Below are 13,853 nucleotides of genomic sequence, written 5' to 3' on the forward strand. Positions count from 1 at the left end.
ACCAGACTGATAAATGAAAAACGTTCATGGTAATGAACGTTTTTCGGCAGCGGCGTTTCTGCGCCGCGTTTGTTGTGTTGCTACATTCTCGTCAAAAGCCTACGCCAGCTGCAAAAAGTTCCTTCGAAATGCGCGGAGGTCAGCGCCGTCTGGAGGCATTGGAAGAAACCAAACAAACACGCGTGTGCACCTTAAACTCAGCTTGTCGGACGAGCGGGCGATGTGCCGCGCGAGGCGTTGTCTTTTCTACTTCAAGTAGGAAGACGCGGCGGCGCAATTTTGAGATAGCGTTCGTGAAAATGACGCGCGCGACCCTCCGACCACGCGTCAGTCGCGCATGAAATCGCGCCATTCGGGACGCAACAGCGCGATTTCGCGAAGGCGTTCGTCAAAAAACGCGCGTAAATCGCGCCAAAAATTGCGCCAAGCGCTTCCACCTTTTCCCTTCAAGTTCCCTTCCAAGATTTCCTAGATGTCGCAAGCGCACAATTTGTATCCCGTGGTTCTGTTTTCGTAGTACCTCACATTCGTCTTTTCAGTAATAAACGTTCCAGCTGTCTATCTTGTTCTGTTTCGTATATTTCGTCACTCGCCACCTCATGTACCAAACCACACACAGCAACGGCGGTGAGCGGCGTGTCACGTGCTGCGGATGGTACTAGCGGCCTAGCGGTACTAGCTACAGCGTACTCGACCACGAGCCGAGCGCAGGTTCTGACGAGCCAAAATCGAACAATGCGACCGATCGCACTAGCGAGGCTAAGCTCGTCACTGCACGAGCGCGTTTACATGCTGCATTTATAACGTCTAAGGGCTTGTGTGCAATGCAACAAATTCTGCACATGGAGAGGCACGCTCTCGCTAAAAAAAAAAAAAGTTTCGGAAATGGTCCAACCGACTTACATAAACCGAAGCACTGTGAGTGATTTCGCAGTTGGTAGTGGCTTGATTGACCGCAAATGGATAAAACAAATTTTTCGTTCTCATGCAGACTTATGACACAAAATTCATATTACACACTCAGCTATACAGCGGTTTCCTTAACGCAAAGTTTCTAAATAATGGTGACGCGTTTACGCCCGCGGCAGCTGCTCGCACTATCTTCATGGCTTCACATCAAATTAAACATTCGCAGTAAATAACCTTTTCGACATTATGAAGCGTCAACGCACTTAATTTTATTCATGTTCGCAATCCCAGGCCACGATGACAGCAACCGCCTCGTGCGCGCAGCGCGCCAGAAAACTCCGTTGCCGCCGGCGCCACAATAAAAATACGGCCGCACAACTCACTTTCTTGTGGCTCGCTAGGTTTTTTGCGCCTTCGACAAGGTCACGAGAGCTCGCCAAGTGATGTGATGATGATATAAGCTCGCTTAGGCGCGCCATGACACGGATGACAGCGGCACATGAAGGCACCAAACGTAGCCTCGGTGATCGGTTCCGGCAGCTCACCGGAGCCCATCGCGGAGGCCGTAAACCAAAGACGGCTTGGGAGCAGTTTCGGCGCAATAATGCGTTTTGGAGCAGGATGGCGCTGCAGAAGCGGATTGGCGCAACGTGGCGCAAATGGCGCAGCACTTCCACCCCTGCGTAACACCGCATGATGCCGTTGTAGCGCTCTCCTTTGGGTGGCGAACAAAACTGGAGAGCGCGCGACCTCAAGAGAAGAAAATAAAGACGGCGCTTGGCAGTGGCACGTGAAGCCACGGCTTGTGTTCCCTGCAGGTGTCGATTCTGGCTCAGCCGTCTCGTTCCTTTGCTCCTGTGGCATAAGCCTACACCATCATCACATGACATCGTAGTTTGGTCAAAGGTGGGCTGATCCCAGAGGCAGTGTAAAACCAGGTGGGGTGCCTCAGATCCTGAAAGCAGTGCAAAACCACGCTAGGTGCACAAAGCTTTTGGAGGGTGGCAGGGCAGGATAAATACATCTAGAGAGGCTACATGACTGGCCGTTCATGTAGGCTCCCCAATACATCAACTGAGAAGAAAAGGAAGATGGCTTTTGCCTTCGAGTCATCTTAGGTGAATGCGCAAGGGACCCTGCGATTTTTGTTCTGAGCGATATAGAGCACGTCTCAATATTTTCTCCAATCCGCGAAGCTCGACAATTAACAAAGATTGCTTAATGACCTTCTTAAATAGCCCCTTCAGTCACAAATTATGATGCACTGTTTGCAAATGCGTCAAATTCACATGGCATGGTTCGAAGGCACTCAGTATTACATTCCAAGAACGAAAATGAAGGAATGTATTGTTTTGGTTGAGTTTCAGTAATTAATGTTAATTTGCGAATAATGAGATAATAACGAATTATCTCATTATTCTGCCATCAGTCAGCTTCAATAATTGCATAAAAAGAATCAACTATTTGGCCCGAAATGCATGCACAGCTTGTTTTTTGGTTGTATTCGTTTCGAGTAGAGAAAAAAAATCCTATTGAAGTTGGTCCTGGAATGCGGCACGTCGAACGATCGTCTAACATGGTGGTGTCTCCAGCAAAGTGATCCTCTGCAGCAATACCAAGCAGAATGAAGTTAAATGACCGCTACTTGTCCACCCAGGAAGCCTGCACGGATGTGCACACTGAGTTTCAGGCCATTTGAAGAAAGACGTGGCGTGTGACGCGCCTCCGAAGTTCGTGTACACAATTGTGTACGCCGTGACTGAAGGGGATAGTTACTCTAGAGAAAAATCTTCAATACAAAAGCTGTAGTGCTTGTTCAGAAACAGAATTTTTCAATCTATGATAAGATAACTTCCATGCTTAAATTTTTTCCAGCCTTTCTTTAAAGTGCGCAAATTTTAAAAAATACCACGTGACTGCCTCCTAATGCGCGCCGCTTTTAGTGCCCTCAAATATAGGTTGAACGAATTATCAAAGGCTGCTTCGAGCACAGACATCGACTGAACAGGCTATCGGTGACTGCAATGTACCTTAAGCGACAAAAGGAGTAGACCGTTTCAACAACAAAAAAAATTCTTCGATAAAAAAGCGGCAGCCACGGAGCAAATGCCACATGAGACCGTAGGCAGCATTTGATGAAGCGTGGGTATTTTTTTCTTCTTTTCGCACCAATGAAGAAACACATTAGAAGAGGCGAGGGTGACAGCGTGATGAAGGACTGAGACTACAGATTCACTCACACGTGGCGGTCACTCTTTCCTAGATTTTTTTTTTTTTTTTACGGTACGCCCCTACCATCATTTAGTGTCCATCACAGTCACCGATAGCCTGCTCAATCGCCCTTCATGCACGGAGCAGCCTTTGATAATTTGTTCAACTTACATTTGAGGGCACTAAAAGCGCCGTGCATTAGGCGCCAGTAACGTGGTATTTTTTTGAAAATTTATGCGCTTTAAAGAAAGACTGGAAAAAGATTAAGTAGGGGAGTTATCTTACCACAGATTGAAAAATTCGATGTTTCTGAACAAGCACTACGACTTTTGTATTGAAGATTTTTCTTGAATACAAAAGTTACTATTTAAAAAGTTTGTTAAGCAATCTTTGTTAATTGCCAAGCTTTGCAGATTGGAAAAAATATTCTGATGTGCTCTACATGACTCAGAACAACACTGTGCTAATTGGAGACGTGCAATGCCTATGCTTAATTTTTTAATGCTTGGTGCTTTTTATCTGAAACACCCTGTATAATAGCGGCAATGCAAGGCTGATTGGAATTAAGACTGTCTAGCAGCCATCTGCTATAAAGCTGCTCACAGACTAGCAAATTCAGGGCAAATAATAGGTGTTTTATACTTCTTAACTATGTATGTACTCTACATTATTACTTATTCTAATTTGGAATTGGTTAAGGAATGAAGCTGGGTCAAATTGTGGGGTTTATACAGCGTGCGGTTATAAAGCAACACACAGGCCTCCGGACTAGTCTTGACCACATGAGGTTTATTGAATGCTCACTTAAATTTATGCACATGAGTGCTTTTGCAAGCGCGTATGCTTGGGGATGCTGGCAACTCATGTTCACTTTTTAGCGCACTAAACGAACAAGGATGGAAAAGAATATTAGCGCTGTGTCTGCGTCATTCTGTTCCATCCTTGTCCGTTTAATGCGCTAAAAAAGTGAACATGAAGTGCTTTTGCACTCCAACCATGTTGGAGTGTGGCCACTGTTATCAGCAATCGAGCAAGTGACCTTGTCCTCAGAACGCCATGTCACCAGTGAGCCTCCACAGCGTGGCTGAGGGAGAAAAGTTGAATAAGAACAAGCTTGTTGGCCACAGTCAGCAAGAGAACGTGATTAATATGAACAAGAGTCATCCCTGTATTCGATAGAATGGAACAAATGTTAACTTAAAGGACCCCTGACACCAAAATTGAAACCTCGAGATGTTTTTGTTGTTTGACTTTCCTGTATACGGGGACACATCTGACTGATTATTAGTGACGAACGTTGCCTTTAAGATATCTTAATTTGGTTTTAAAAGTAAGCGTGAGTGCTCATTTGAGTTGGCTGCACCTCGCGACATCCTGGTATGACGTAGATAGAGGCCCCGTGTGACGTTCCAGGAGTAAAGCAAGTATTGTGGACGTCACGGAAGGTTTGCGGGGTGCACGTGCACAATACGACGACTGGCACCCGGCGAGGCCTATTGTTCCGCACCCCTCTCGCTTTGTTATCGGGCTGCTCTAGCGGTAGTTTTCGTGAGGGGACAGCGCTTAACAGGTTTAACCCATACCGAGGCACCCACATACTTTCAATCTCTACCGCGCGCGGGGCCCCGATTTGAAAACCGCGCTTTCAACGTCACCACAGCTTGAGTGCACGTGGTCTCTGACGCTCCCCCGCATGGGGCGCTAGTTTCTTGTGGTTTTTAGGCGGGCGTTTTGAAGTGACGCTAAAATGGTCACAATTATCTACGCTAGAATTAGTTATACGATACGCTAGAGCATTTACGATTTAACGTAGGGATTACCAGACACAAAGGTACAAATTACAGTAAAAAAGTCGCCAACGAAAATTTTGCTGTCAGGGGCCCTTTAAGGAGCAGCATTATAAAGGTGATGGCCAAAAAATACAGCAAAACAATGCTGTCAAATGAAGATTGTAATGCGTAATCAGTGCGTCTTCGCTGCAGGAACCCACAATAACAATTTTATAAAGCTCATATTTATATTTCACATAAAATTGCTAGCCCAAACAACGATTTTACCTGAAATACTGATTTAACAAGACTACTTCGCACAAAGATGCCAGACCTTAGCAATATTATAGTGGCCTAAAGTTGCCTGTACAGTTACATGTGATGTATTCTAACTCTCTGGCACATGGTGAAGCCATTTTCCTCAATGAGACATTAAACACAAGATGATAGTTCATCATCAACATTCTCCACAAAGAAAACATAGCCGAACTCTCAACAAATTTACAGTAATTTCGACAGCGTGCTTCTACTAACCAAATAGATGTGCAAATCTTGTAGCAATAGTTCCGGGGAAAAAAATATTTGCGCACATAAACAATTTTTTATCACATCAACCTGTACAATTATTGGAAAAAGTGTGAGTGTTTAGGCGAAGGTATTCAAGGTCAGCCTCACTCGATCAGGAATTCAATAATTAGAAACGTAGTCGCAGTTGCAGTAGAAAAAAACAATATTCGTTTTGAAAGCAAAGTTGATAAACAGCACTAGGGTATTGCAGGGATAACCTTACATAATAACTAAAAGTTACTGAATTTAAGCAACAGTTGCATTTCAAAGTTGTCATCGGACAGCTTGCCTCACTTCTTAGTGAATACATCTGCACCTACGCTAAATAGGCACTAGATGGATGCACTAGATGGTACTCCTGTATTTACTTTCATGAAGAGCTGGTGAACGCATGGAAAGTTGGATAATTAAAATAATTAGAGTGAAAAGTAACTACAAATATGACAGCTCAAGTTACTGAAGAATGTCAACATAAGTACGTTACCAGTTACAGTTCTGAAATGGTGACAAGTACATTACTAAGATATCTAGTGGGAGACTCTAGATTTATTTTTTAATTTATGCAAAAACATCGATCTACTTTGTAATGCTTGGCTCAAAGCGAAAAAGGTCATATAGGCTGCTACTCGGTCACTGCATCGCATAAAATTGACTCTGACAAGGCTTAGGCATACTTCAAAAGGTAATGATAGAAGTTACGATCACCACTGCCCCCCATATGGTGGGAAACATTACGCCATATCTCAAGTGCACTCCTTGCTACGCAGCGCTGGTGAACCAGGTGCTGTCGTGGAAGGCGTGGCTCCCGATGAGCCGGCTAACGTATGGCGTGTACCTGGCACACCCAGTGGTACTGGACTTCCAAATGTGGACCATTCGCGAGAGGATATTCGGAAGCCACTTGTCCATGGTGAGAACCGTCAGCTACACCAGCGCCTAAATGCAAACGATGGTGGTAGGATAAGATATTTAACTTAGCCTGTGTTATCCTGTGTTTTTTATCGCCTTATTTTGTTGTTTTGCAGGGCACACATGTTTCTGATCTACATAAGCTCAGTGTGTTTCATTAAATGAACAATTGTCAGTACCGCTTTGTGTTGTCTCTTTCCGTGTCCCACGTAGTGGCGTAAATTGTGGGGGTGGGTCAGGGGGGTCCTGACCCCCCTTGTGTTCAGGCTGGGGGGGGGGGGGCACAACCCTTGCAAGTGTCCCCCCTTGAGATTTATCTTTCAAACATCATATTTGTTTTTCTTGATAGTTAAGGATACCACACTCTCCATAAAACCAACTCTGAAATCTGAAGCCCTTCACTGTAGAGTATGGGCTTTCTAAAATGCTTGACCTGTTTTCTTGCTCCGTCTATGTCCATTTGCACTTTACTTTAAAATGCAGTTACCAACATGCCCAATTTGCCACCCTATTGAAGTTCTTTCTGAAATGCTACGGGTTACTTGTGACGTACCGCAATTCATTATTACGCTGGGCTTTGATATGCGAAGTAAACAAAGAATCTTTGATCATCTACCGTTATTTATGTTGACGATTTGTTGGAAGCCATTAACTATGAAGTGTAAATGCAATTGCTCGACTATGATTGTGTTATTTTAAGAAAATCACCGGTGGACATAGAAATGCTTTACAAGAAAGGTTTCAGGAGTGAATTGTGGGAGGCTATTTCTAACTGGTATATACGATGGGGGAATGGAGCTGAAGTTAAAGAAATACTGTACATTTACGCGTTATTACAAAAACGCATTAGCATTTTTATATCATGGTTTAAGCTGAATGACATAGCTGGAAATATGCTAAAGCCTACCTACGAGTTACGCTTAGAAACCAACTTTGCCATACAACGTACGCTTACACTATTGGCTGCTCATGCTCGTTTCTTCTTTTAAAATTTAATTGGGAGCGGCCCACTTCGGACTAAGAAGCTAGCGCGACCTAAGGGACAAAAATAAAGTTTTTCCATCCATCCATTTGGAAGCATAATTTAAATTTTTATATAATTAAAAATAAAGCATATATAAAAACCAAAATGGCCACAATGGCAAGATAGTGTGTCCCCCCTTGTGATTTTTCTGGATTTACGCCACTGGTCCCACATTCATCTGCGGTTACTTTTGCTAATCAAGTAGAGTAGATAATTGGCATGAACATCCTTCTTATCACATCGCCTGCATGTTAATTAAGCTTTTTCTTCTATAGATTACCTGCCATGTGAACACACCGCTGCTGCGTGACATTTACTTTATTTTTGCAGTTGTAATGAACACAAGATTAGGGATCGGCGAATAGTAAATTTGAGGTTTGAAGCAAACTCAAAGCGAATAGTGATTTGGTCGAATTATTTCCAATAGAATAGTGCCGCGAGTCTTACATTTCATGAGTGTAAGCTTCACCCACAAATACTGTGGGCAACGCGCTGCGCAGGCCTCGCGATTGTTTTGGAACAATCAGTTAAGATTGCGCGCCGCACGAGAATGTTCCAGCTTTGTCGAGAGATAACGCCGCCACCAGCGATATCGCTGGAAAGTTCGATAGCGCCTGTATAAAAGCCGACGCGCTTGACTGCTTGTCAGTTGATCGACGGACGACGCCCTGTTCGCCGCTATCATTGTACAGCGTGTATTGCTGTAGTTCTAGTTCTCAGTTTCTCGGCCACAAGTTCGGCCAAATAAACAGTTTCATCTCGGACGTGCTGACTGTTGTCTTCGTTGACGCCACGACCACGTGACATCTGGTGGAGGTGCTGCTTCTTCCATGATCCGGACGCCCCCGCGAAGCGCTGACCCAAGCCCAAGCCGTGAGGAGGACGACGGCAAAGAAAACCCGGATCGTCGAACAAGCCGCAGGCAGAAGGGACTGCAGCCAGAGTACGGGCCCCTTCCCGAAAACACCAGGCAGCCCCAGGTCCCAACACCGACCGCAGCGACGATGACCGACCCCGTGCAGCCTGCGCCGATACTTCTCCGGCAGCCCAAGGAGCCGCCAACTTTCCGCGGGTCGTCATTCGAAGACCCGGAAACCTGGCTCGAGACCTTCGAAAGGGTCTCAGCGCTCAACAACTGGGACTCCGAGGACAAGCTGCGCCACGTCTACTTTTACCTGGAAGATGCAGCAAGGACCTGGTTCGAGAATCGGGAGTCCACTCTTCGAACCTGGGACGCCTTTCGCAGCGCTTTCCTGGAGACGTTCACAAGCGTCGTCCGAAAGGAAAGGGCCGCAGCCTTCCTGGAGACACGGGTCCAACTTCCAAATGAAAGCGTGGCCATCTTTGCAGAGGAAATGACCCGGCTATTTCGCCACGCTGATCCTGCCATGCCCGAGGACAAGAAAGTTCGCTTCCTCATGCGAGGAGTAAAGGAACAGCTCTTCGCTGGACTTATGAGGAATCCGCCGAATACTGTCGAAGAATTTGTCTCCGAAGCAACAACAATCGAGAAAACGCTTGAGATGCGAACACGGCAATACAACCGCAGCTTCTCGACCACAAGCTACGCAGACGTTCAAGCACTAGGATCCGCCGACCTGCGTGAGACGATTCGAGCAATCGTGCAAGAGGAGCTGCGAAAACTTCTACCTTCGTCGCAAGCTCAAGTGGAGTCCATCGCCGACGTCGTGCGCCAGGAGATCCAGCATTCACTCGGCGCGCCTCAGCTAGCAGAGCCGCAGCCGCCAGCTATTAGCTATGCTGCTGCAGCCCGCCGTCATGCTCCTCCTCCACGCCCCCGCCAAGACGCCACACCGCCGCAGTACCGTCGCCAGACGCCGCCGCCGCCACCGACGCCCTACCGACCAGCTGTCGGCCAGCGCAACACACCGAGGAAGACCGATGTCTGGCGTGCCCCCGACAACCGCCCGCTCTGCTACCACTGCGGAGAGGCCGGCCACACGTACCGCCGCTGCCAGTACCGTCAGATGGGGCTACGAGGATTCGCCGTCAACGCGCCACGCCCGCAGCCAGGCGAACGGCCACGCGACATCAACGACTACCTCACCGGAACACAGTGGCAAGAACGACGACCTTCCCGCTCGCCGTCGCCCGGCCGCTAGATGTCACCGCACCGCCGGCCGTACACTGGCCCAAACCGGGGCCGGTCGCCTAGCCCGTATCCGGAAAACTAAGGGCAGCAACCGATGGAGGTGCGGTTGCTGAACGACGAAGTGCTGAAGATCCTCCGCCGTCGACGACGACGCCGCGACGAAGTGCCGAGCCCCCGCCGCACGCCGAACGACGTCCTGAAGACGAAACTTTGCGACCGGAAGCAGACCTGACGACGCAACGCGGAAGCAGCGGTGCAGACCGACGCAGCCGTGACCCGACGCCGCGACGTAACCGCAACGCAAGACGGCGGACTAGCGACCTCGACGTTCTGATCGACGGCCACAACGTCACCGCTCTCGTCGATACTGGAGCCGACTATTCCGTCATCAGTGGGCCGTTCGCAGCACAGTTGAAGAAAGTTAGGACTGCTTGGGAAGGCCCCGAGATCCGGACCGCTGGAGGCCACCTGATAACGCCGATTGGTGTCTGCACGGCACGAGTCACCATCAATAACCGGAATTATCCTGCGAGCTTTGTAATTCTACAAAACTGCTCCAGGGATGTGATACTGGGAATGGACTTCCTAAGTGACCACGGCGCCGTCATCGACCTGAGGTCTGAGTCGATAACACTGAACTCAGACAAAGCGCTCCCGCCCCACGCGATGCCAGGCAACCATGCATTGAATGTGATAGAAGAGCAGGTGACCATTCCGCCGCGCTCCAGCGTCATTATTTCCGTCGGCACCGAAAAACCTGCGAACCTTGAAGGCGTCATCGAGGACGATCAGCACCTACTCCTGAACCGTCAAATTTGCGTCGCACGAGGTATAGCCGAGCTGCGCGACGGTAAAGCAAAAGTAGTGCTGACAAACTTCAGCCACGAATATAGGCACCTCAACTTCGGTACGACGGTTGCCTACATCGACGAATGTGTAGCCGCCAGCGATGCTTTCGCCCTCTTCGATGCTGCCGAACCTACTTCGACGAATAGAGGTCCCGAACCGGATTTTGACGTCAACCCGAGCCTTCCGAAGGCCAAACAAGACCAGCTCAAAACCCTGCTCTTGCAATACAAGGACTGTTTCTCGTCGTCATCGCGGGTCCGACAAACGCCCCTTGCGAAGCACCGCATTATAACAGAAGAAAATTCTCGACCACTCCGTCAGAGCCCATACAGAGTTTCTACTCGAGAGCGCGACGCGATAAAGAAACAAGTCGACGAGATGCTATGCGACAACATCATCCAGCCGTCCAAGAGTCCGTGGGCGTCACCCGTGGTGTTAGTGAAGAAGAAGGACGGGACACTGCGCTTCTGCGTTGATTACCGGCGCCTGAACAAAATTACGAAGAACGACGTGTACCCCCTCCCACGAATAGACGACACCCTGGATCGACTTCATAACGCGACACACTTTTCATCGATGGACCTCAAGACCGGCTACTGGCAAATCGAAGTCGACGAGAGAGACCGAGAAAAGACTGCCTTTATAACACCCGACGGCCTCTTTGAGTTCAAGGTCATGCCTTTTGGTCTTTGCTCGGCACCTGCGACGTTCCAGCGTGTCATGGACACCGTACTGGCCGGATTGAAGTGGCAGACGTGCCTTGTGTATTTGGACGACGTCGTCGTGTTTTCCTCGACCTTCGACGAGCATCTCCGGCGGCTTGAGGCAGTACTTCAAGCAATCAAGGCCTCTGGACTGACCCTGAAGCCAGAAAAGTGCAGATTCGCGTATGACGAGCTCTTGTTTCTGGGTCATGTGATCAGCAAGTCTGGAGTGCGCCCAGACCCGCGGAAAACAGCTGCCATCGCCGACTTTGCGCCACCCACCGACAAGAAGGCCGTACTCCGATTTCTCGGCTTATGTGCCTATTACCGACGCTTCGTCAAAAACTTTTCACGGATCGCCGAACCACTGACGCTTCTAACGAAGAATAACGTGGAATTCAGGTGGGAAAGGTGGGAAACGGCGCAAGTGCAAGCCTTTCAAGAACTTAAACGACGCCTGCAGACGCCACCCATACTTGCGCATTTCGACGATTGCGCTGATACGGAAATACACACCGACGCAAGCAGCGTAGGACTCGGTGCCGTCCTTGTGCAAAAGACTGACGGGCTTGAAAGGGTTATCAGTTATGCTAGCCGGTCACTATCCAAGGCAGAAGCAAACTATTCCACAACAGAAAAGGAATGCCTTGCCATTCTCTGGGCTACGTCAAAGTTTCGCCCCTACCTCTATGGCAGGCCCTTCAAAGTTGTCAGTGATCATCACGCTTTATGTTGGCTAGCTAACTTGAAGGACCCTTCAGGTCGTCTCGCACGATGGAGTCTGAGACTTCAAGAATTCGATATTACCGTCGTGTACAAGTCTGGACGAAAACACTCTGACGCCGACTGCCTGTCTCGTGCCCCTGTCGACGCGCCACCGCAAGACGACGACGATGACTGCTTCCTCGGAACTATAAGTGCCGACGACTTCGCCGAAAGGCAACGGGCCGACGCGGAACTGGGGGGCCTTATTGAGTACCTCGAGTGCAAGACCGCCGTGGTTCCGAAGGTATTCAAGCGAGGACTGCCGTCGTTTTTCTTACGGAACGGCGTTCTCCTGAAGAAGAACTTCTCGCCACTTCGAACCGACTACCTTCTCGTCATGCCCTCATCATTGCGACCAGAAGTCCTTCAGGCCCTACACGACGACCCGACGGCTGGACACCTCGGTGTTTCCCGAACGCTCGCCAGAGTACAGGAAAAATACTACTGGCCACGCCTTGCTGCCGACGTCGCCCACTACGTTAGGACTTGCCGAGATTGCCAGCGACGGAAGACACCGCCGACTAGGCCAGCGGGACTTCTGCAGCCAATCGATCCACCTCACCGGCCGTTCCAGCAAATCGGGATGGACCTACTGGGGCTGTTCCCGACGTCGACTTCCGGCAACAAGTGGACCGTCGTAGCGACTGACTACCTGACCCGCTACGCCGAGACAAAGGCCTTGCCCAAAGGGAGTGCCGCCGAGGTAGCCAAGTTCTTCGTGGAGAACATCGTCTTGCGTCATGGTGCCCCAGAGGTCCTCATCACAGACAGAGGTACCGCCTTTACTGCGGACTTAACTCAGGCGATCTTGAAGTACAGCGAGACGAGCCACCGCCGCTCCACCGCCTACCACCCACAGACCAATGGCCTCACCGAGCGTCTAAATAAGACCATCGCCGACATGCTCGCCATGTACGTCGACGTTGAGCACAAGACGTGGGACGCCGTCCTTCCGTATGTGACCTTCGCTTACAACACGGCCGTCCAAGAAACGACGCAGATGACGCCGTACAAGTTGGTCTACGGAAGGAGCCCGGCAACGACGCTCGACGCCATGCTACCCAACGTCACCGACGAAGAAAATGTCGACGCCGCCGCTTACTTACAACGTGCCGAAGAAGCTCGACAGCTGGCCCGCCTGCGCATCAAGACCCAGCAGCACACCGACAGCCGCCGCTACAATCTTCGACGACGCTTCGTCGAGTACCAGCCCGGCGACCGTGTCTGGGTCTGGACGCCAATACGACGACGCGGACTGAGCGAGAAGCTTCTTCGACGATACTTCGGACCGTATAGGGTACTTCGACGTCTCGGCGTACTCGACTACGAGGTTGTCCCCGACGGCATCACGAACTCCCAAAGGCGCCGAGCTCGACCCGAGGTCGTGCATGTGGTGCGCCTTAAACCGTACTATGCTCGTTAGCGCACCTGAGGACTCTAATGTTTGCTTTCTTTATTAGTTTTCTTTAGTATTGCATGTATCCATGTTCTGTTTTTAAGCATCGGGACGATGCTTTTTCAGAGGGGGGCATTGCCGCGAGTCTTATATTTCATGAGTGTAAGCTTCACCCACAAATACTGTGGGCAACGCGCTGCGCAGGCCTCGCCGTGATGTGTAGGAAGCTTCGCGATTGTTTTGGAACAATCTGTTAAGATTGCGCGCCGCACGAGAATGTTCCAGCTTTGTCGAGAGATAACGCCGCCACCAGCGATATCGCTGGAAAGTTCGATAGCGCCTGTATAAAAGCCGACGCGCTTGACTGCTTGTCAGTTGATCGACGGACGACGCCCTGTTCGCCGCTATCATTGTACAGCGTGTATTGCTGTAGTTCTAGTTCTCAGTTTCTCGGCCACAAGTTCGGCCGAATAAACAGTTTCATCTCGGACGTGCTGACTGTTGTCTTCGTTGACGCCACGACCACGTGACAATAGTTTGAATAGTATATGTTACATATTATAAAGAAAAATGAGCATTTTTGTCAAGACCCAAGTTAGCACAATATTTTTTGGAATTGGAGCTAGGCATGCGTGAA

General features: G+C 49.3%; 1 protein-coding gene across 2 annotated transcripts in view; it reads left to right on the forward strand.

Annotated features, from left to right (window-relative positions):
* LOC119379560 (nose resistant to fluoxetine protein 6) overlaps positions 1–13,853 on the forward strand; it is a 188,172-nt gene that overhangs the window by 171,900 nt on the left and 2,419 nt on the right. For both annotated transcript variants that reach the window (XM_037648860.2, XM_037648861.2), the window contains one exon: positions 6,224–6,366. In XM_037648860.2, coding sequence (XP_037504788.1) covers positions 6,224–6,366 — 143 coding nt within the window. The remainder of the gene's footprint in view (positions 1–6,223; positions 6,367–13,853) is intronic.

The sequence above is a fragment of the Rhipicephalus sanguineus genome, chromosome 1 (assembly GCF_013339695.2).
Source record: "Rhipicephalus sanguineus isolate Rsan-2018 chromosome 1, BIME_Rsan_1.4, whole genome shotgun sequence".
NCBI lineage: Eukaryota > Metazoa > Arthropoda > Arachnida > Ixodida > Ixodidae > Rhipicephalus > Rhipicephalus sanguineus.